The following is a 21,554-nucleotide window of genomic DNA, read 5'->3' as shown; positions in this document are numbered from 1 at the left end:
AAGACAAAGATCAACAAGCAGGAAAAAAGGAGGGAGCGAGGGAAAAAAGCGTCCTTCTCCTCTGAAGGCAAGCAGGAAAGTAATTACAGTACTTCTTGAAATAAATCAGGCATAAAAACTACTGAAGTAAACTATAATCAGAGATAGTTTCCAGTGTATCATGGAGCTAAGAAACAAGTATGTTTACTCACTGAACTTGAAGCTAAATGGTCTTCTCATCTGCATAATAAGCTAAAATCATTACAAAGAAAACAAACAGAAAATCAGCAGGGAAACGGAAACAAAAAACTACTTTCTTCACTGGGTCCAGTCCCTTGGTTGTCTTGTCTTGACATATATTTACATCAGTTTACATCACAATCTATCTATCTATCTATCTATCTATCTATCTATCTATCTATCTATCTATCTATCTATCTATCTATCTATCTATCTATCTATCTATCTATCTATCTACCTACCTACCTACCTACCTATCTATCTATCTATCTATCTATCTATCTATCTATCTATCTATCTATCTATCTATCTATCCAGCTTGTGTGCTGCAGACAGCTGGTGAGCAGTGAGTGCCCCCCTGTGGTATTTGAGTGTATTTGATCTTTAATCTCTTGTAAAATTGGAATATATATATATATATATATATATATATATATATATATATATATATATATATATATATATATATATATATATATATATATTTTTTTTTTTTTTTAATTATTATTTATTTGAAATCAAATAAATATGATATAAAAACATATTCAACATATTGTATTTGGCTGTTCTAGGCAATATTCAGTGTGGGATGGTAAAGAACTGTTTTATAAGTTGAGAGGTTGCTTACAGAATTTAAAAAAAATACAACAGACACTGATTAATGGTTCATCACTTATTTCATATTATTATTTAGATTATTTAGATGATTTCTTCTGTTCATGGATGAAACCTCTAAAGATAAATTATTATTTTGACTTTACATATTTTGCAATGAGGGAGTAAATCTGTTTAAACATATGGGAAAACATGTAAACTCAATAAACATTTCAATCTATGAGAGAACAATTCTAACCTCTGACCCACAGAAACACCCTTGGATAAACATCTATACTTTACTATATCTTGGCTATGCAAATAAACTCATTTCTTTGAGTTTTGATTATCAATTTTATACATTTGTCCCTAAAGATTAATCAACGTTTTTATTGTCCTATTGACTCTGCAGCCATCTGTTTTAGTGACGTACTCCATTGATTATAGGCATTAAAATGTTGTGATGGCAGAAGGAGAAATGAGCAGCTTGGGTAAAGTTGGGACAGTGTAATCAGGCCAACTCTGCTATTACTAAGATTGTGGATTTGACCACCAGTCATTTAGTAAAGCTGGAGACTAGACATCCACTCTGCACCTACTCATTGCTAACATCACTCATATCAACTGTGATTGGTTGCCGAGTGAGCAGGTGCCCTATAAAAAGAACAGGAGATTGTTGAGCAGCACAACACAATCGTAGCTGCCGTTCTTCATCAGCATCTCCTCCATCGTTTCTCCTCCGTGGTGTCACAGCAGGTGAGTGATGAAGACCTTTGACGATCAGTTTGCAAAGACGATTCTCATCACATGTAGAAAACTTGTGGGATTTTGGTAGAGTTTCTTCCTCATGTAACTGAAGTTTGTGTTTTCAGGATCAAAATGAAACTCGCCATCATCTGCCTCTGCTTGGTGGCCACAGCATGTGCTGCACCAGTAAGTTACAAAAAATAAGAGTCTGATGTGGCGATCGTTCTCTGCTTGATCCAAGGCTTTCTGTGTTTGTCTATAGTTTCAGTACCTGCCTCATTACACAGCTTCCAGGCCACACACTCCACTTGCACAGGTAGTTCTTCTCATTTTCTTTTGCTGTTTATGATACAATACTATATATTCCAACAATCTATTTGGGTCAATGACATATACGGATTATCAGCCCATGATATTTCATAAAATGAGTGTCATCGAACATCGAAGTTTGGACTAATATTATGATAGAAATAGAAATTTAAATAGTTTGTAAGGGGATACAAAACACATAGGAAATCATGCCAAATAGGGCCGAAAATTAATTTTAATAAATTAAAAAAAAAAACTTTAAAGATGTTTTTAACACAGCAGTCATATCCAGGCAGTTGCACCATATGATATTTTGACACTTTGAATAACAGAATGATGCATGATATGATATACTGCATGATATTTTGTTTTATTTTGAACAAATGCAATAATACAAAAACAATATTACAATAAACAAAAGATTGAATTCAGAAGGCTTCCCTCCAGAAAAAAAAACAAACAAAAGCTCAACAATTACATACAACATTACTGCATACACATACATTTTGTATAAATTAATAGAATAAATTAGAGGTAGGTCATGTTTTTGAAAATTCAAAGTGAATGCATATATAGGAGAGGTCCTACATGCATTCAATCTTTTAATGCTTTTAAACTTTTTTTTTTAACTTAATGAAATGCATTGGAACAGAAAATGTATACATTTACAAACGCCTCCACTTCTTTCTTCCAATAAGATAAATAATCCATTCACTGCTGGATTCCCACAAGCTCCAGGATTCCCACAAGCCCCAGGATTCCCACAAGCTCCAGGATTCCCACAAGCTCCCGGATTCCCACAAGCTCCTGGTGCTTATAGTGTAGAACTGGTATGTGTTATTTTGGAAGTGTGTCTTTTTTGTAGTTGCTGCTATTGTGACATGAAATCATCCATTGATAGTTTATTTCCAATGTATGTTCTAACTGTTTTATTTTGCCAAAGATTTATCCACACAGGATTGCAGGAGCTGCAGGACCAAATATAGCTCAGGTCAACATACACACAAATACAACATCTCAGACTAAGGCCAGACATTTTGAATAACTTTGTTTGTATTATTTGTGCCTCCACAGCCCTTTGCCTCATATGGTTTCATCAAGTACTCAATTCCTCAGCCGCCAGGCCGCCAGAGTGTGGAAGTTGTAAGTGTTGTTCGCGTTCTGTTTGGCTTGGTCGCATTACAGACAATAGCTACAAGAAAGGTTCAGATTATTTTGTGCAATAATGTATTTTCATTATTTTTGTATTTTACATTTGCAGTACTATCCCTATGACTTTACTCAGCAAAGGGTGAATATGATTTATTTTTAAAATTAAACGGTATCGAATGGCGCCACTTGAATGATCACATTTTGTTCTTTTTTCGTTGCAGATAGTACCGAACCTCCCTCCGATGTCCAACAACCCTCCAATGGCTGACGTGAGACACAATCTGTTATTCACTGCATGCACTTGTTTTTGTTAGGACAAGGTTTTACATACCTATTATTATTATTATTATTATTATTATCTTTTTTTACACAGGCTCTTCCATTTGAGATTCCTCCTCAAAATATCCCTCAGCAAACCTTGAATGTAAGGGGAGCACAATAAAATCTGTTTGCCATGTTGGACCAACAAATGTAAATATTTGGGGTTTTGACACATGCTACTTTGTTCTGGTAGAATCCCACCTTTGATGCCAACACTCTTCCATCTGAGAAACCTCTGCAAACACTGCAGCAGGACCAACCGCCACAGACCAGCCAAGTAACTATAGATATATAGCTTCACGTCAAATAAAAATAAATATTTGGAAAATAACTTTTAGAACCGATTGTGAATGTAAAACCTTTGTTCTAAACTGATTTTCTTTTCCTTTTCAGATGCCAGCAAAGATTTGAGGGTGTGGAAAACTGCAAGAAATCAACATTGTAGTCTGCATTTTTTAGTGCTAACTAAATTTTATATATATATATATATATACAGCAAACTTCTTAGGTAATCTAATTTAACTAATTTAAAAGAAGACGGTGTCATCTGCAAATAATGAATGAAGTTCCTGTCTTTTAGAAATTAAAGTCTACATTTGATGCATTTTGTTGATTGTGTCACTTATTTTTAAAATTGAAGAGGTTGAAGCAACCAATCTGGGTCTTTCTCAGTTTTTTCATATATTCTTTCAACATTTTCTTACTTATATAGCTGTAACAGCAAAAGAATGTATTTGTCCGTATGAGCGTAAACTACTTATGACACTAGCATGATATACTTCCAAAATCAGGATATTTGTTTCATAAACAAACAAATAAACAAACAAATAGTAAGAGTAATGATGTTTGCATGTTCAGTGAAAAAAACACATTTGTTTCATATATACACTGCCATACAACGGGCTTTAAAGATAAGGAATAAGTACATAAGAAGATGAGGAAAAACAAAAACATTCCAATGCGGAGACAAAATTTCCCCTCAGTGAAACATAAGTGCCTTGCTAACATAAATCCTTTAGTTTAAAGGCATATCATTGTGATTCCCTAAAGGAACGCCTGTCCCAACACGACTTCACAGATGTACAGTAACACACGTCCTCTCACGCTATCACTCTCTCCTCTCAAGATTTCCTTCCTTTGTTAAGTCAGTGAGTGTTGAAAATCACCTAAGCTTCAATTTAAACGATACTGACAAACATAAAAGGTATCAAAAGAAAAGCGAGGATATATTCTAACTAGCTACCATACCCCCCCCCCCCCCAAAAAAAAAAAAACACTAGGAAAAAGAAAAGAAAATCTTAATAGCACACTCAATCAGGCTTTGGTTGACTTGGGAGGGAAATGATGACAAATAATTGATAGTCAACAGTTATCAACTGATCTATCAATTATAACAAAAATATATCAAATCAAATCAATTTTTTTTCCATTTAATCTTGTTCACAATATCAGCATTATAATTTTTTTGTTAAACAAAAGAATGTCCGCGTGGAGAGTCACCAATCAATTGTGCAATTTAAATATATATATAAAAGCTCTTCCTCACCCTCCGCGGGCGGTCTCTCTTTTTTCCTCCAAGCTCGGGTCCTCTACCAGAGGCCTGGGAGCTTGAGGGTTCTGTGCAGTATCTTTGCTGTTCCTAGAACTGCACTTTTCTGGACCAAGATGTCTGCTGTATTTCCTGGGATCTGCTGGAGCCACTCCTCCAGTTTGGGGGTCACTGCCCCGAGTGCCCCAATGACCACGGGCACCCTTGATGCCTTCACCCTCCAGGTTTTCTCCAACTCTTCTCTGAGCCCCTGGTATTTCTCGTGTTCCTTTTTCCTGATGTTGAAGTCGCTTGGTATTGCTATGTCGATCACAACGGCTTTCCTCTGCTCTTTGTCCACCACCACAATGTCTGGTTGGTTCGCCATTACCATTCTGTCCGTCTGTATCTGGAAGTCCCACAGGATCTTGGCTCGGTCATTCTCTACCACCTTTGGAGGTGTTTCCCACTTTGACCTTGGGGTTTCCAGCCCATACTCTGCACAGATGTTCCTCTACACTATACCAGCCACTTGGTTATGGCGCTCCATGTAAGCTTTCCCTGCCAGCATCTTACACCCTGCAGTTATGTGCTGGATTGTATCATTGGCCTCTTTGCACAGTCTACACCTGGGGTCTTGTCTGGTGTGATAGATCTGGGCCTCTATTGCTCTGGTGCTCAAGGCCTGCTCCTGTGCAGCCATGATGAGTGTCTCTGTGCTGTCCTTTAGTCCGGCTCTGTCTAGCCATTGGTAGGATTTCTTGATATCCGCCACTTCAGTTATGTTTCGGTGGTACATCCCGTGTGGGGGCTTGTCCTCCCATGACGGAACCTCCACCACCTCATCTTCTGTTCCCCATTGTCTGAGACATTCACTGAGCACGTCATCTGTTGGAGCCTTGTCCTTGATGTACTTATGGATCTTGGATGTTTCATCCTGGATAGTGTCTCTCACGCTCACTAGTCCTCGGCCTCCTTCCTTCCGGCTAGCGTACAGTCTCAGAGTGCTGGATTTGGGGTGGAACCCTCCGTGCATGGTTAGGAGCTTTCGCGTCTTATATATATATATATATATATATATATATATATATATATATATATATATATATATATATATATATATATATATATATGGATATATATATGGATATATATATATAATACATTACAACAGGTACCACATTATTGAATTAATTTTGTTTGTTACGAAAAACTTTTTTGTTTGTTACTGATGTCAATAGTTTAACATATTGACAGATGTCTGTAGTTTTCAATCATCAACGTTTAATTTGAACATACCATAGTCTATGGGACAAACTAAGCTTTGTTTACAATTTTTATTCAATACAATGTCATAAGTGTGGATTTGTGAGTCTTATTTTTGGTTTAGAAAATTTAGTGTAGTCTAGTTCAGTGATTCTTAAACTTTTTCGAAGTACAGCACCCACTTTCTCTTATTTCTGAAACCAAGTACTGTACCCTCTTTGTCCGACTACTACATTTTGCTTAGAATTCTATTAAAAAACATCTATAGAGCACAATGATGGAATGACTGAGCGATAACACACATTTTAGAGAATCACATTTTGTAAATAAGTGGAATGAAACTGTATTTTGTGCCTCCTGAATAGATTTGTTACCATAGTTTTTATCATTTCAGGTCATCTCCCGCCTGGTGTGGAACCAAGTCTGACCCTTGTATTGTGAGTTCATTTTTCTTTTTTTTTTTTTTAGCTAAAAATAAACATTATAAACCCCCACTCATAAAATAATCTATCATTTGAACACAATTAAAATGTTGGCAGTTTTGTCGCCCCAACTCAAACAAAGTACAATTTATGCAATTCATGTTTTCTAATCAGTCCAACTCGATTTTATGAAATTTAGCTAAATATCAAAGTATAAATACTTTAAATGAGTTGAATTGATTTATATTTGTCCAACTCAAACTAACATGACTTAAATGTGTTGGTGAAACATAACACCATATATTTATTTCTGTCTCCTGACCAACAGCAGAACTTTTTATAGACCAATGAAAAGGTTGTGATTTTTCAGCTCAGCAGATTTGAAGCCAACATGTCTGGGATGTAGATTACAGGGTACATCCTTCATTATCTAAAGTAGAACATGGTACTAAAAAAAAAAACCCCCCCCCCCCAAAAAAAAAAAACAAAAAACCGAGACCTAGGATGTTTAAAAATACCCCGACATGCAACCACAGCAGCTCAAACATACATTCAGTGAGAGTGGAAAAAGTCCAACACCACATTAGAGGTTGTTCCTCCTTTGGCTACATGTGTATGATATTTATATTTATTCCTCAATATGGCTGTATATGTTGTTTAAAACACTGCTAGGCTTTAGTTTAGTGACACAATGATTTTAGATCCTCAACTCATTTTAAACCACTCTAAGGATGATACTTTGTAATTACTAAATTCCTGGAGCACATTGTACGGTTCATTGATGAGCACATTTTTTATACCCCTCCATCATTTAAAATGTGCAGGCCAAGCATTAAACTTGTTATGTTTTATACATGTTTTACATCCTTACGTCAGTTGCATGCCATGTTGTTTTTATTCCCTTCTATGTTTGGTTTCAGGGCATTTAAGACTAGAATGTGAGCTGAGCACAGTTAGACAACATATAATTAACCATATTAGAGGCCTCAACCCCCACACACCCCTTTTTTTTTTTTTAGCTTTGACTTGCAGAAGAAGTGTTCTTTAAATGCTTTGCTTTGGTAGTTTTGCTGAATGTGATTGGCTATGAGAGGGTTTTCTCCTGTATAAATGACATCCTTGTAAGACATGAAGTAGCACATTTCTTTGCATCCCTGAAGAGACGGCTTCTCATTTTCGGTGCAGCAGGAAACAAAGGTAAGAGGACAATTATTATAATTCTTTTCAAATGCAGTGCGAATGTTTATTTATTTATTTTTCTAATCTGAGGCTAATTTAAATTGAATGTTTTAATCTCACAGTTTATTTGTTTTATTTCTAATTATGCAATTGTTTTTTTTTTATATATATATGTTAACAGTTACGATGAAGCAGTTTGTGTTGCTAATGTGTCTGCTGGTCGCTGCTTTGGCCGCCCCTGTAAGTCTTGCCTTTCCCAAAAAAGTGCTTTTAAGCTTTTAAAGACAGTTTTTTTTACAGCATTAGTGAACTGTTGAATGTTTACTGACTTCCCTTTTTTCAAATTCCAGGTTCCAGACAGTGAAAGCACTGAGGTAAGAAAAGGCTCTTTATCTTTGCTTCACACTGGAGATTTGAAGTCTAGGTGTTTTATCTGCTGAGGCATGTTTTTGTCATGTCATCAGTTGTGCAGCATGGATAAGGCTCCAGACTGAAAGAGGATAATTGGCTCGATTGCCAGTTGTGTTTTAGGGATTTCTGGTATTTATTCAGCAGGTTGCAGCACATGCTAATCAGGCTCTGAGGTGGATGGAGATGTACAGGCTGTACCAGCAGCAGGTAGTGGGGGTTTACTGATGCTTATAGATAGCCTAGAGCAGACATGGGCAACTGGCGGCCCCGGGGTCACATGCGGCCCTCGGTCTAACGCTATGCGGAACCCCAAAGTAAACGTACAAAATGACAGAATTGAAAAATACACAAAACAAAAGCAAGAATACATTAAAAAAAAAAAAAAAAAGAATGAAAAAATTGCAGGAAAAAACACAAGAAAAATTACTCCAATAAAATCACAAAACTACCACAAAAACAATAACAACAGTATTACATAGAATGACTCCAAATAACACAAAATGACAACAAAAATATAGAAAATGACTCAAAGAAATCTATAATATTACAGAAAATAAAAACAAATGTACACAAAAATACAACAAAAGTACACAAAAATACAAGAAAAACACACAAAAATGACTGTAAACCCATAGTACAAACAAACAAGTAAAACAACAGAAAGACACAAAATCACTCCAAATAACACAAAACGACAACAAAAATACACAAAATGACTCAAAGAAATCTACAATATTACAAAAAATGATGACAAAAGTACACAAAAATTACTTCGCAAACCCACAGTACTAACAAACAAGCAAAATGACAACATAAATACCCAATATGACTAAAATAAAAATGCCTTTTTACAGGAAAAATACACAAAATGACAACAGAGTACAATCATAATAATGACAGAAAAACACACAGAATATAAAAACTCTTTCTTCCTAACACTGAAGTTGGTCATTATTCTAAATGCTGCGTGAATGTTGATAATGTGGCCCTTCGATCATACAAACACATTTCTGTGGCCCCCGCTGTGATAGAAGTTGCCCACCTCTGGCCTAGAGTTTCAACTGGTTTTACATTAATCATCAGTCAAAATCATAAACGTGTATTTTTCATGCAGGGACTAGGAAACCCCTTCCTTCCTGCTGCTGATGCTCCTGTAAGTTTCGTATTATGAAGATGTAACTTTAGCTCCAGTAAAGTTGAAATAAAACAAACAGAAAACTGAACTCATCCATCTGTTTAGGTGGATCCTGCAGTGGTTGCAGTGGTAAGAAGGCCCCAAACAGATGGACTGAAAAACCAAGATGATCCCTGCAGACCATGTGAACCAATGTGTGTGTTTTTCTTAATGCAGGTGGAAGCAGCAGCAGCTCGGCCGGCTGATGTCGCCGCTCCTGCTCCCGTCCCTGTGGGAGACGCCTCAGAGGAGGAAACAGAGGTGAGCAGAAATGTTCCTCTTGAAAACACAAATATTTGCTGATATCACAGATATTTGTGCTCGAATAGAATCTACGTTGTGTTTTTTTGTTGTTGCAATGTTGTGTTTTCTTCTACTTTCCACATTTACATGCATGAATCGAAAATCTTACTATGCGGTAGGTCTCATACTAACATAAGAACTTCTTTTTCAGTGAATTAGATGGGACTACATGGGCGGAGGCTGCTTTGGTTAACCACAGTGAAAACAAGCAGCTGGTGGAGTCATATATTCACAGCAGGGGATGGGCTCTTTGCCACAGATACATTTAGCTCTGAAAGCCAAAAACAAATTCAGAATGTACACATGCGGTGAAACACATTGATGTCAGTTTGCGACATGCAAAACATGAGAACACAATCGACTATGTGTATCAGAAAACGGATGGCATTTTTACTCTTTATAACATTAGCATGTAGCTACAAATCCAAAGAGGTTCAAATTCTTTCTCAGAACTATTGTGTTTTCTTGTGTTAATTCTTACATCTACCCAAAATTTAAACTCATAAATAAACTCGTAAATACAGAACTACTTTCCATCCATAGTCCTCATACAGTTTATTAAAGACAATGACAATAAAAGATACAGACATGGACATAGTATACACACAGACATGGACATAATATATACATTACATACAACCAACCGAAGCAATTTCGCATTGGAAAAAACTACTACAGATCACTGATTTGCTTTTAACCATATTTGCAGCTCTTTTTTAAAAGCTGTAAAGGTGGAGCAGTCTCGATTGGAAGACTATTCTAACTTGTGCATCCTTTTACAGAAATGGTGTTTTGTCCAGTGGTGATGTGTCTGAACTGTACATGGTCAGTTCTGTTCAGACTGCCCTAAACAGGCCAGATACCATCGTACACTGATAGCATTTACCAAGGTCTCTGCCTGAGGAGGCTCTGCTATGTTATGACTACCGCTATCAGCAACATGCATCACACTGAGAGCACTGAACAGCAGCAGATTCACTGAGGCACACATGCTGACAACTGGTTTACCTCCGAATTCCAGACCGGTCTGTTCCCCCAAAACCCTTAGACATAATAAACCCTGTGTCCACATCTGACCAGCAACCCTAAAGCTCCACTTCATTCATCCAAACCGCCACATGTAGTATTTCTAATTTTCTTTGGGAAATCAAATAGTTTTGTGCTTAGATTTGTATTCATTCATTATTTACTGTACATATATTTATCTATTTCCCTACTACAGGATGAAAACCCTGCTGCCAAAGCGGCCGCTCCGGCAGCTGCTGCTCCTCTCAACTCAGATGAGGTAGAGGAGGCTGAAGAGGCCGAGGCAGCTGAAGTTGAACCAGCCGCTGTGGATGCAGCACCAGCAGAACCTGCAGCACCAGCGGATCCTGCAGCACCAGTAGAACCCGCAGCGCCAGAACCTGCAGCACCAGCAGAACCTGCAGCACCAGTAGATCCAGCTGTGGTCGATGTCCCTGTTGAAGCTGCTCCAGTTGATCCTGCTGCTGTGGACGTTCCTCCTGTTGAGGTGGCTCCTGTTGTTGATGTGGCTCCTGTTGACACTGTCCCAGCAGCAGATCCTGCTCCAGTGTAATAACTTGTAATAACATATGCATAATCAATCAATCAATTTTTATCTACATGAAAGCGCCTTTCATACAACAAGAGTAAACTCAAAGCGCTTTTACATAATTAGAAATACACCCACCCTGCACAAACCCCGTCCACCGCACACAGACACACAGGTTAGGACAATGGCACATGGCTGGGCACAGAGGATCTAGTTAAGGAGACATCACAAGGAGCCGTCTGCACCAGGAGCACTGAGACAGAGCCCCCAGTCCAGCAATACAGCAAAGTATGCCATAAGTAGCCATATACTGATATAAGCCATATCAGTAAATGAACACATTCAGATAACCCTGCATGGAAAAGAAAAAAAGTGCATACATCAACAATCATCATCATTAACATTTGGTAGAAAGGTTTCATTCCTGTGCATATTTTTGTGTGTGTGTGTGTGTTTGTGTGTGCGATGAAGATTTGTGTTAATATGTTTAACAACACGTTGTTTACTGACTTTGGCAGCTCTGTATCTCTTTTTTTTAACAGCAGGTATCCAAATTCACATCAGAGTTCCATATGTGTGTGAAGACTTTTTTAAAGGCTTAGGATCTTTGTATGACTCTATTATGTTCTATCAAACAAATAAAGAAATCAGGTACCATGAGGTAAAATGGAAACCAGCTGTTTTTTTTTTGTGGTAGTCTTCTTTACCTTGGGAATTAATGAGGATTTTGCCAACAAAGAACCAGATACGTAACAAGGACCAAAAATGTAACCAGACCCGCATTGTTATGTAAAAAATGTATATCCTCCTTTTAATAAAGTGTTTCTTACCCTTACCCTTAGGAAGGGCTGGTGATGGTTACAATTATGCAATAAAATCATTGATTTAATTGCAATAACAAAACATGCATTGCTGTCTTAAAAAAAACTGCACTTCTTGTAGTGTTGACCTTTGACAGCATGTGCAGACAAAGTAAAAAAAAAAATGTTAGAACTGGTCAATAATGTAACAAGCTGCTGAGCCCAAAACATAAAAATGTGTTTGCCTTTGTTATATTAATATGTTACATTATTGACCAGTTATTACATTTTGTTTATTATTATTATTATTATTATTATTATTATTATTATTATTATTATTATTATTATTATTATTATTATTATTATTATTATTATTTATTTATTTATTTATTTATTTGTTAAATAACAATTCTTTTCTTGTTAAATTTTGGGTCATTGTTACATATTGGGCTCTAACAGGGTTTACTTGGTGATGTCAATGCCTCTAAGAGCTCTTTGTACTTTAATTACGTCAAAAGGAATACAACCAAAGAGCTTAGTTTATGTGGCTGATGGTAAAAGAGTCTCTGGTACTCTCTGCTAATGTATGCAAATATAAGAAGCCAACTAAGTGCACTGAAAAAACCAAATCTTTATAAAACAATATTTTACTGGGACCAGTAAACTGCTGGTATCACACCAGCCGACAGGGCGAGCCACCAGTCCAGTCTCTAGGGTGCATAATGTTTCACAGTGTAATAATGAAGGGTATTATTACATAACATACAAGAGGAGCAGGTTCAGCTTCACTTTCATTCCTTCTTCATTTGAAAGCCTGAACTGAGAACTGTCCCGTGGGCTCCAATCTAATAGGATCAGAATGGGATATGACTAAGAGTGCTGACAGTGCACAAGTGTGTGTGTGTGTGTGTGTGTGTGTGTGTGTGTGTAATCCAAGTAATACTCATGAGGACCAACTCTCCAGTCAGTCATGCTCCAGAGACCAATTCTCAAACCCAATCTGCCTCCCAAAGCACTCACATAAGATTCAATGGATTTATTTAAAGCCTACCTACATTATTTAAATGATAAACACACTAAGTCGTCTTTAGTGATTGAACCTTGACTGTGTGTGTGTGGAAGTGTGAGTTACAAGCAGAGAAAACCTTCTCTGGTTCCGCAAATGATCAGGAAAATGACTCCCTGCTGAAATGTGAAAACCTCTTCACCTTTTCAAAAGGATTTTCAGATTAGTAAATTCTCACTTATCAACTTCCCACAAGCTTTCCCTGAAAATATCTCATCACCCACTCCAGTGGACAAACAAGGAGGACCAACTCTGCCGCTGCTCATCTCAGTCAACTCTAATCCTCAAATCCTTATCAGGGTCACTGGACTGCATGAAACCTCAGGCAGACTCACAAGTGCTCATGGACTGGTGACATTTTATTAGGATTGAATGAATACTACATTCATACCTGTCTCTGGATGCTGAAATTCCAATCAAAGAAAAAAATACATGGATTTATTGGGAATGAACATAACATCAACGTAAGGCGTGGTAAAGGTAAGTCAAGCAAAAATATAATAATTCCCCCCCCCAAAAAAAACTATAGCTTAGTAAGAAAAATCCTTTTGCAGTCACTTGATCATCACTTTTAAGTGTGTTTTAGAGAAGCTTCTCTTTATTCTGCATGGATTTCTATCATGTGTCACTAAACAAGGTATGCTACATATGTTGGCTTCTCTGCCTTAAATACCAATGCAGACATAAAATGACTCAAATTAGGAAACACAAAGCTTATGTGAGACATCACACAGTCTTGGAGAAATTATTGCAGTGTAAATGACTGTTACAGTAAGAGTAAATACAGTGTGCCAAATAATTCCCAGAGTTAATTTTGTGTCACTCATTTGTAAATATGCATTTCTACAAAAGCGGATTATGGTCATTTTTAATGGATAAAGAAATTCAGGTAAATCATTAATAAAGTCGAAATTTCAAAAATTAGCTCAAAATACAATACGTTCGATAATAAAGTCAAATCTACGGAAACTGACGATGTCCAATTCAATATATGGCAACAAACAGCAGATCGTGGACTTCTACAAAATGCTGTGTATTGATGAATGTACTAAAATATACTTCAAAGTTGGGTTTGATGACCAAGAGATTCTATCTTTTTTTAGCTCATAAACACAGCGTTGTAATCTCTTTAAGGACTTTGAAACGATATTGCCAAAAATGTAATCTGTTCAGAAAAAAGAATCAGTCTCGTTTGGAAGAGGTGGAGCATTCAGTCCGTCTGTGGCTATAGAGGAGCTACGGAAACAAATTAGGGCCAGTTTTGATGGAAACTGTTGTCGTATATGGTGAATTGGCCATAATCCGCTTCTGTAGATTTGACTTTATGAGCAAACCTTTTACTGCATATAGTATTTTAAGTTTATTTTTGTAATTTCAACTCATCTTTTCAACTTTAATCTCGTCTTTTCTACTTTATCCTTACTTTGCCTTCAAGATGGATTCTCTTGGTGTTCACAAACACCAGAATCCATCTTGTGCTGTTTCCGCCTTTACCTTTCGAAACCGAACCGATTCGAACCAATCATGAGGCAGTGTTGTGGTTTAGGGCGGGACATCTGGGTGTGACAAAGGCAGATGCGCCGAAGCAAAACTGGTGCTTGCGCAGTTGCGGGGAGAGGAACAAGCTGGGCTACCGCTATTAGCAGAGCTCTGAATCAAAATAGAAAGATGTCGAGTTAACTCACATACTCGTGTTGCAAAAACGCCAAAAGTCACTCAATGACATAATGACCGCAGCGGAGCGTCTCTACGCTGCATGCCGATAACAACATCATCATTTGTTACCGTGTGATTGGATAAAACAAATCATGGTGGACAGGCGCTTCACCCAATCAGCTTCAAGCATTCTGTTCATGTCCCTCTCTGGTTCAAAAGAATTTGCCAGACACAGAAATGTACGAGAGATTTGGTTAATCGTAAAATAATCAACCTAAATCAGGGGTCTGCAACCTCTACTCTCAAAGGAGCCATTTTGCTTAATCTCACTGAGATTAAAGTTCTTCTGGAGCAGAAAAAAATTAATGGATTTGGAGTTAATGGATTTGAAATAACTTGAATTTGATAACATATGATCATGTTGGTCAACATATGCTAATTGCTAATTCCTTGCAACATATCAAGCATGCATATTAAGATTTCCCCACACAAATATAATCTCTATTTTCTTCCAGAGAAGTCTTTTTGTTAGTTCAGTTATCTTACGAGGGATTTAAAGTCACAGGTAGAGGTTGCAGGACGTGAAGTAAGAAGGTGGCAGAGTTACTGCACAATGTGATTTATTTTTAGGTTAACAAATTGTTTTATCATAATTTTATTTGAAGTTAATGTAATTAATCGTCAATACCATCTGTAAGAAATAAAAATGCATTATTTCATTATTTTTTAAAGCTATAGGGAGCCATTGCATAAGAGTGGAAGAGCCTCAGGTTTCAGACCCCTGACCTAAATGAACACTGGTTATATACATTTTTATCATATGGTATTTCCTATTTAAAGAGATTGTGAGACAACAGTAAGTTCATTCCTGAAACATAAAGCCTTGTGAACTTTTCATTGACTGATTTTACCTTGTCACCACTAATCCTACCTGTAATGCATCTCTCCCTGCGTCTCCACCTGTGGTATTTATTCCTGCAGGTTGGACTGTTGCCATGACCACCTCTTCCACTGGCCTCTGTTTCACAGTGCGGCGACACAAGATCGCACCACAACTCGACGTACAATGTGAAGAGCGCGGCGAGGATGAGATGTCAGTAAAACAAAGGGGGAAAAAAACCCAAAGCACTCATGATGCTGATGAATAGCCTGTAACACATGAATGTGATATGAGATCTGCTTTGTTTCCTACAGAAAAGGGCTTCAAGGGAAGTGTCTTCTGCTGAAAAACACTAACAACAGCAACAACAATGACGAGTAAGTGAAGTTAGAGGTCATGGAGAAAAAAAACATAATCTAGTTTTGTTTTGGGTGCACTTCAATGTAATTTCATTTACCCTGTAAAGCCTTCTTGTCCTGATCCTGAAAAATAATCTCTAAATGTCATCCCTCTGTGTTTTCATCTGTGAAGAAAAAAGGAAAAGCAAGAAGAAAAAGAGAAGGCTGAAGATAAGTGAGCATATCACTAGTCTTTCATCTTCATGAGCCCTCTCAAAACAACTTTTCTGTCTGAATTTACCCAAAAAAAGTCAAGCGCACACATTCCAGTAAAATATAATACAAATATAATACCGATGTTCAGTCAGTAAATGTCAATCTCATAAAGAGTTTTTCATTAGTCTAAACTACTTTTAAAAGTTTTTGGCATCATTACATTGATTTAATATCCCAAGTAAAATTGACGTAATTGGGGTAATTAATCAATAACAATTAATTCATTTGTTTGAACTATTTAAAAAATATTCTGATTTATTATAATAATAATAATAATAATAATAATAATAATAATAATAATAATAATAATAATAATAATAATAATTGCAAGTTAAGCAGTAATGGCGTAATTTGTGTCAGCTAATTACTGATACCTATAATTTAGTACTTGCAGATCATAGCAAATCCATTCACACATCAACTTACACTCATAGACATCTTGATATGAGGTGTTTATTCATAAATTCATGCCTAATTAGAGATTAGAAGCTCTGACAGGCTACATTTGGCCCTCTGGCTCACCTAGTTCATTGTTTTGCTCTGTATATTCTTACTCACTGGGACTTCCTGATTCTTTTAGGCCCAAAGAGATATTTGTCATCAACCCTGCAGGGAACTTGTATTACCGTTGGCTGTTTATCATCACACTACCAGTTATGTACAACTGGACCATGATCATAGCCAGGTGACTTGTAACACTTCTCTCCTGATGTTTCCATGGTTTTTAACATCACTGCGGATGTCTTTCTCTGCATTATTTCAGCCACACTGATCACATTATCATCCTCTTTGAACAGGGCTTGCTTTGAGGAGCTACAGCATAACTACTTGATCTACTGGATCCTTTTGGACTACAGCTCCGACCTGATCTACCTGGCTGATATGTTTGTCAGGTCCAGAACAGGTACAGACACCCAACATTAACTCAAGCTTTGCTGATCACACCAATTTTAGACAATGTCTTCCATTTTATTAAAAGTCACATCATAACAAATCATAGTTTAATGTTTTTACACGCCAGATAAAAGAAACAAACGTTAAAGAAGTTCTGGAAATTTGAAATTCTTAACCATACACAATTCAGTTTAACGTTTCCCTCACTGGTGTAAAGAATAATAAGTAAAATAAGACCAACAAGTAAAAATTGCACATATACTATATTTTAGGAATGTGACTTTATGGAATCTAGGATTCTAAACATACTATTCTAACCAGTCTTGCAGTAGTATTACAAAATTTTTCATGGACTTTAACTAGTTTGGAGAATCTAATTCCCTGCTTGGAAACATTTTTTCCTCTTGATGATTGAAAAACTCAACCAGGAATCTTGTTCTTTCACACAACCTGAAATTAGTAAATTCTTTTAATTTAGTTTTTAACTAGTGAAGTATTGGTGGTTAATGATGAGCTAACTTGTCTGAAATAATGTGAAAGATTTAGGTACCGCACAAGGGGATGTATGAGAAAAATAAACATTTTATATTGATGAATATTGACAAGTATTGATATGGTCCTGCAGAGTTATATAAAATGTAAATGTAATCATCGAAGTGACTGAATCTACAAAAAAACGTCAAGGAAAAATGTCTGTGATTGGTGTCTCCACCTCCTTTTCCAGGCAAACCATTATGACCATCAGGTTGTCCAGATGCAGTCTCTGAACATACTTCAACTCTTTTTGGCTTTTTTAACACAGGGTACCTTGAACAAGGCCTGATGGTGAAAGATAAAAAGATGCTCCAGGACCGCTACATCCTCAGCTTCCAGTTTCGCCTCGATGCAATCTCCATGCTTCCCACTGACATCCTTTACATTTTCCTCGGCCTCGACTACCCAGAGATCCGTATCAACAAGCTTCTCAGAATTGGCCGAATGATGGAGTTCTTCACAATGACGGAGACTAAAACCAACTACCCAAACATTTTTCGCATTGCAAACCTAATCATGTATATCCTCATTATCATTCATTGGAATGCCTGTTTTTACTTCTCCTTCTCTAAATCTATTGGACTTGGATCTGATGATTGGGTTTATCCATCTCCGGATAATCCGGAGGAGCCAGCGTTTGGCCAACCCATGCGCAAGTATGCGTTCAGCCTCTACTGGTCCACGCTGACCCTAACCACCATTGGAGAAACCCCTCCACCAGCTCTGGATTCAGAATTCCTCTTTCATGTGGTAGACTTCCTAGTGGGAGTTTTGATTTTTGCCACCATTGTTGGAAACATTGCTACAATGATCTCCAACATGAACGCTGCCCAGGCCCAGTTTCAGTCTCGTATCGACAACATCAAGCAGTACATGCAGGTAAAAATCTCCATAAATCATCCATCCACCCATCCATCCATCCATCCATCCATCCATCCATCCATCCATCCATCCAGGATGCATTTCTTTTAACTGAAGCACATATAGAAAAGTGAATGTGGTCCTATTGTGTTAAGGCTGTCTGTACTGTTTTCTTTAAAAAAAAATAAATAAATACATTAAAAATGTGAATTAAATAAAATCTAAAAAAAATTATAATAATAAAATCCCTGATCACACCATTATTTCACCATATACTACAAATATTCCAGTAGATTCCCTACACAATTGTTATTGACACATCATTGATATGAAATAGAAAAGAAAAATCCATAATCATCTACTGTCCATTTGAAAGAACTTTTGTGGTCAGCTTCCCAGGACAATCACATGGAAGAAGTCAGGAGTAATTCTCTTTGTATGTTGATACTGGTGTCCAGGTGTATTTTTTGGGCAACTTACATGATGTTTGAATGAACCGAGATGAAAAGAAAACAATGGACTCTTTTTAGGAAGCTCTAGATGTTTTATGAAGGAACTAATACTGTAAATATTGAGTGTGTGAAACAAGTCCTTTAGTCCAGCACAGGTCAGGACATCTTTATTTACATCCCATAATGTCCTGTATGTTGGGCGACCGTGGCTCAATGGTAGAGCGGATCATCCAATAACCAAAGTGTTGGGGGTTTAAACCCCACTCTATCCAAGTCATTGTTGTTGTGTCTTTGGGCAAGGCACTTTACCCACATTGCCTTGTTTGAATGGGTATGAATTGTGCATGAATGTTGGTGGCGATCAGATGACCGTAGGCACAAAATGGCAGCCACGCTTTTGTCAGTATATCCCAGGGCAGCTGTGGCCACATTGTAGCTTACCACCACTTTATGTACGTGCTTTGAGTCTCCTTGAAAAAAGGCTCTGGATAAATCAAACCATTATTATTATTATCTGTGTTGCCCTGTGATGGACTGGCGCCCTGTCCAGGGTGTACCCCCGCCAAGCGCCCTATGAGAGCTGGAAATTGGCACCGGCAGACCCCCGCGACCCTGTTAAACGGGAATAAGCGGGTATGAAAATGGATGGATGGATTATTATTATTATTATTATTATGAAATCTTATTCAGGCAAATAAAAACTAGTATTTGTTCTCTGATGTTTGGCTGCAGAGATTTACTGAAATGTTCTTTTTTTTTATTTTGCAGGTACGGAAGGTCAGTAAGGATCTTGAGTTGCGAGTCATCAAGTGGTTTGATTATCTATGGAATAATGGCAAAGCTCAGAATGAAAGAGAGGTGCTCAGGTATCTCCCAGACAAGTTGAAAGCAGAAATAGCAATCCAAGTTCACATGGAGACGCTGAAAAAAGTCAAAATTTTTGCAGACTGTGAGGCAGGCCTGCTGATTGAGCTGGTTCTCAAATTGCGGCCTCAGGTGTTCAGTCCCGGGGACTACATCTGCAGGAAGGGGGACATTGGTCGTGAAATGTACATCATTAAAGACGGACAGCTTGCTGTTGTTGCTGATGATGGCGTCACACAGTTTGTGGTATTGGGAAGTGGCAGCTATTTTGGCGAGATCAGCATTCTTAACATTAAAGGTAGCAAAGCAGGAAACAGGAGGACGGCCAACATCCGCAGCATAGGCTACTCTGACCTTTTCTGCTTGTCCAAAGACGACCTAATGGAGTCTCTATTGGAGTATCCAGAGGCCAAAGGCATGCTTGAGGATAAAGGTCGACAGATCCTGATGAAAGACGGTCTCATAGATCTCGATCCGGCCAACATAAAACCTGAGGTCAAAGAACTGGAAGAAAAGGTCAACAAACTGTACAGCTCTATGGAACTGATGCAAACCAAGCTAAAAAACATTCTGGAGAAATATACAATCACTGAAAAATCTCTTAGACAACGAATTGTGGGTCTGGAACACCTGACAGGAGAAGAGGTGGAGGATGAAGAGGAGGTGGAAGAGGAAGAAATGGTGAAAAGGGAAGATGAAAAGATGAAGAGGGAAAAAAAAGATGAAGAATTGGGCGAGAAAGAAGAAAAAGGGTGAAAGAATAAAATAATTTGAGGGAAAGGAGAAGAAAAAGTGTTAAATCAAACCAAGCCGATAAAGTGGTTTTCAAATAAGCTGAAACTGAAGAAAAGGGAAAGAAAAAGATTGAAGGATTAACTACTGACTTCTATGTAGCCACAATACAGCAAATGGATATACAGTAACTCAACATGCTCAATTGTTTCCAAAGAGCAAAAGACAATGAAAAGAAAGAAGGAAATATAACATACAACTGTGTATCAGTGTTACCCGTGTAATAGGAATTACTGCTTTACATACTGTAGATGTTGTAGTCATTTCTATTTTTAACCATATTGTTTTAGGTCATATTCAAATATTTGACAGGGCTAATGATGATGACCAACGTAACTTCCTATTGGATTAAAATATTGGCTTTAAACATCCACTCTGTTTGTTCTTTGATTTTTAACATAGAAATACATATTTCTGCAGTTCATACTTCCGTCCACAAGAGGGCAGTAAACATTAGGATGTGAGAGCCCAACTTCTTCACTCATCCTTCTAAATGTACTCCCTAAATCAGTTTGATGTTATAAACTAAATGGATGTGCATTGTATTAGTTTTATTGACATCAAATGACTGATCAATACACATTATATTCTAACAATGTTATGTACAGAAAATCATTTAAATCAATAAGAAAAGGAGGGGTTTCACTAAAAAAAAAAAAAAAAACACGTGATTCACAGGACTGGGTAAACCTTTCATTATTCTGCCAATGACTGAAGTAGTTATTACAAAATTAAGAGGTTAGTTAACAGTTAAAATACAATATTATTTTGTCAATGATACATTTAAAATTTGCAGATTTAAACGAATTTACATACACTTGCTTTGAACATCCTGTTTGCATAAAAAAAGCTCTTTTAAAGTTATTTGTACATTTCCCTAATGGCTGTTCAGACAAATAACTATAAATACCATAGCAACTAGCTATAGTTGAATTTATAACTATATTTGTTATTTTGCCCA

The 21,554-nt window shown here is 37.1% G+C and overlaps 3 protein-coding genes across 5 annotated transcripts; all 3 read left to right on the top strand.

The window, feature by feature from the left end:
- The first annotated feature begins 1,489 nt into the window (after positions 1-1,489).
- Positions 1,490-3,946, top strand: LOC114469360 (circumsporozoite protein-like). Its single transcript, XM_028456815.1, has 11 exons — positions 1,490-1,569; positions 1,686-1,746; positions 1,823-1,876; positions 2,568-2,699; positions 2,813-2,860; positions 2,944-3,012; positions 3,131-3,160; positions 3,243-3,290; positions 3,395-3,445; positions 3,536-3,619; positions 3,736-3,946. The coding sequence occupies exons 2-11, from the start codon at positions 1,693-1,695 to the stop codon at positions 3,751-3,753; spliced, it is 588 nt and encodes a 195-aa protein (XP_028312616.1). The 5' UTR covers positions 1,490-1,569; positions 1,686-1,692; the 3' UTR covers positions 3,754-3,946.
- Positions 3,947-7,640: 3,694 nt separating this feature from the next.
- On the top strand, positions 7,641-11,720 carry enam (enamelin). 3 transcript variants are annotated; one of them, XM_028456840.1, is made up of 8 exons: positions 7,641-7,755; positions 7,919-7,977; positions 8,088-8,111; positions 8,293-8,355; positions 9,263-9,301; positions 9,389-9,412; positions 9,500-9,583; positions 10,848-11,720. In XM_028456840.1, exons 2-8 carry the CDS (start codon positions 7,924-7,926, stop codon positions 11,202-11,204), a joined length of 645 nt encoding a protein of 214 aa, XP_028312641.1. In that variant the 5' UTR covers positions 7,641-7,755; positions 7,919-7,923; the 3' UTR covers positions 11,205-11,720. The 3 variants fall into 3 exon arrangements, with proteins under 3 accessions (XP_028312641.1, XP_028312630.1, XP_028312652.1); XM_028456829.1 differs by having other exon boundaries at positions 8,290-8,355; XM_028456851.1 differs by lacking the exons at positions 8,293-8,355; positions 9,263-9,301; positions 9,389-9,412.
- A 3,977-nt stretch (positions 11,721-15,697) lies between these two features.
- On the top strand, positions 15,698-20,557 carry cnga1a (cyclic nucleotide gated channel subunit alpha 1a). Its single transcript, XM_028440255.1, has 7 exons — positions 15,698-15,795; positions 15,897-15,959; positions 16,114-16,155; positions 16,777-16,881; positions 16,994-17,100; positions 17,893-18,503; positions 19,706-20,557. The coding sequence occupies exons 1-7, from the start codon at positions 15,698-15,700 to the stop codon at positions 20,555-20,557; spliced, it is 1,878 nt and encodes a 625-aa protein (XP_028296056.1).
- Positions 20,558-21,554: the final 997 nt, after the last annotated feature.

The sequence above is a fragment of the Gouania willdenowi genome, chromosome 1, assembly GCF_900634775.1.
Source record: "Gouania willdenowi chromosome 1, fGouWil2.1, whole genome shotgun sequence".
In the NCBI taxonomy this organism is placed as follows: Eukaryota; Metazoa; Chordata; class Actinopteri; order Blenniiformes; family Gobiesocidae; genus Gouania; species Gouania willdenowi.
This window is presented reverse-complemented; position numbering and strand designations above follow the sequence as displayed.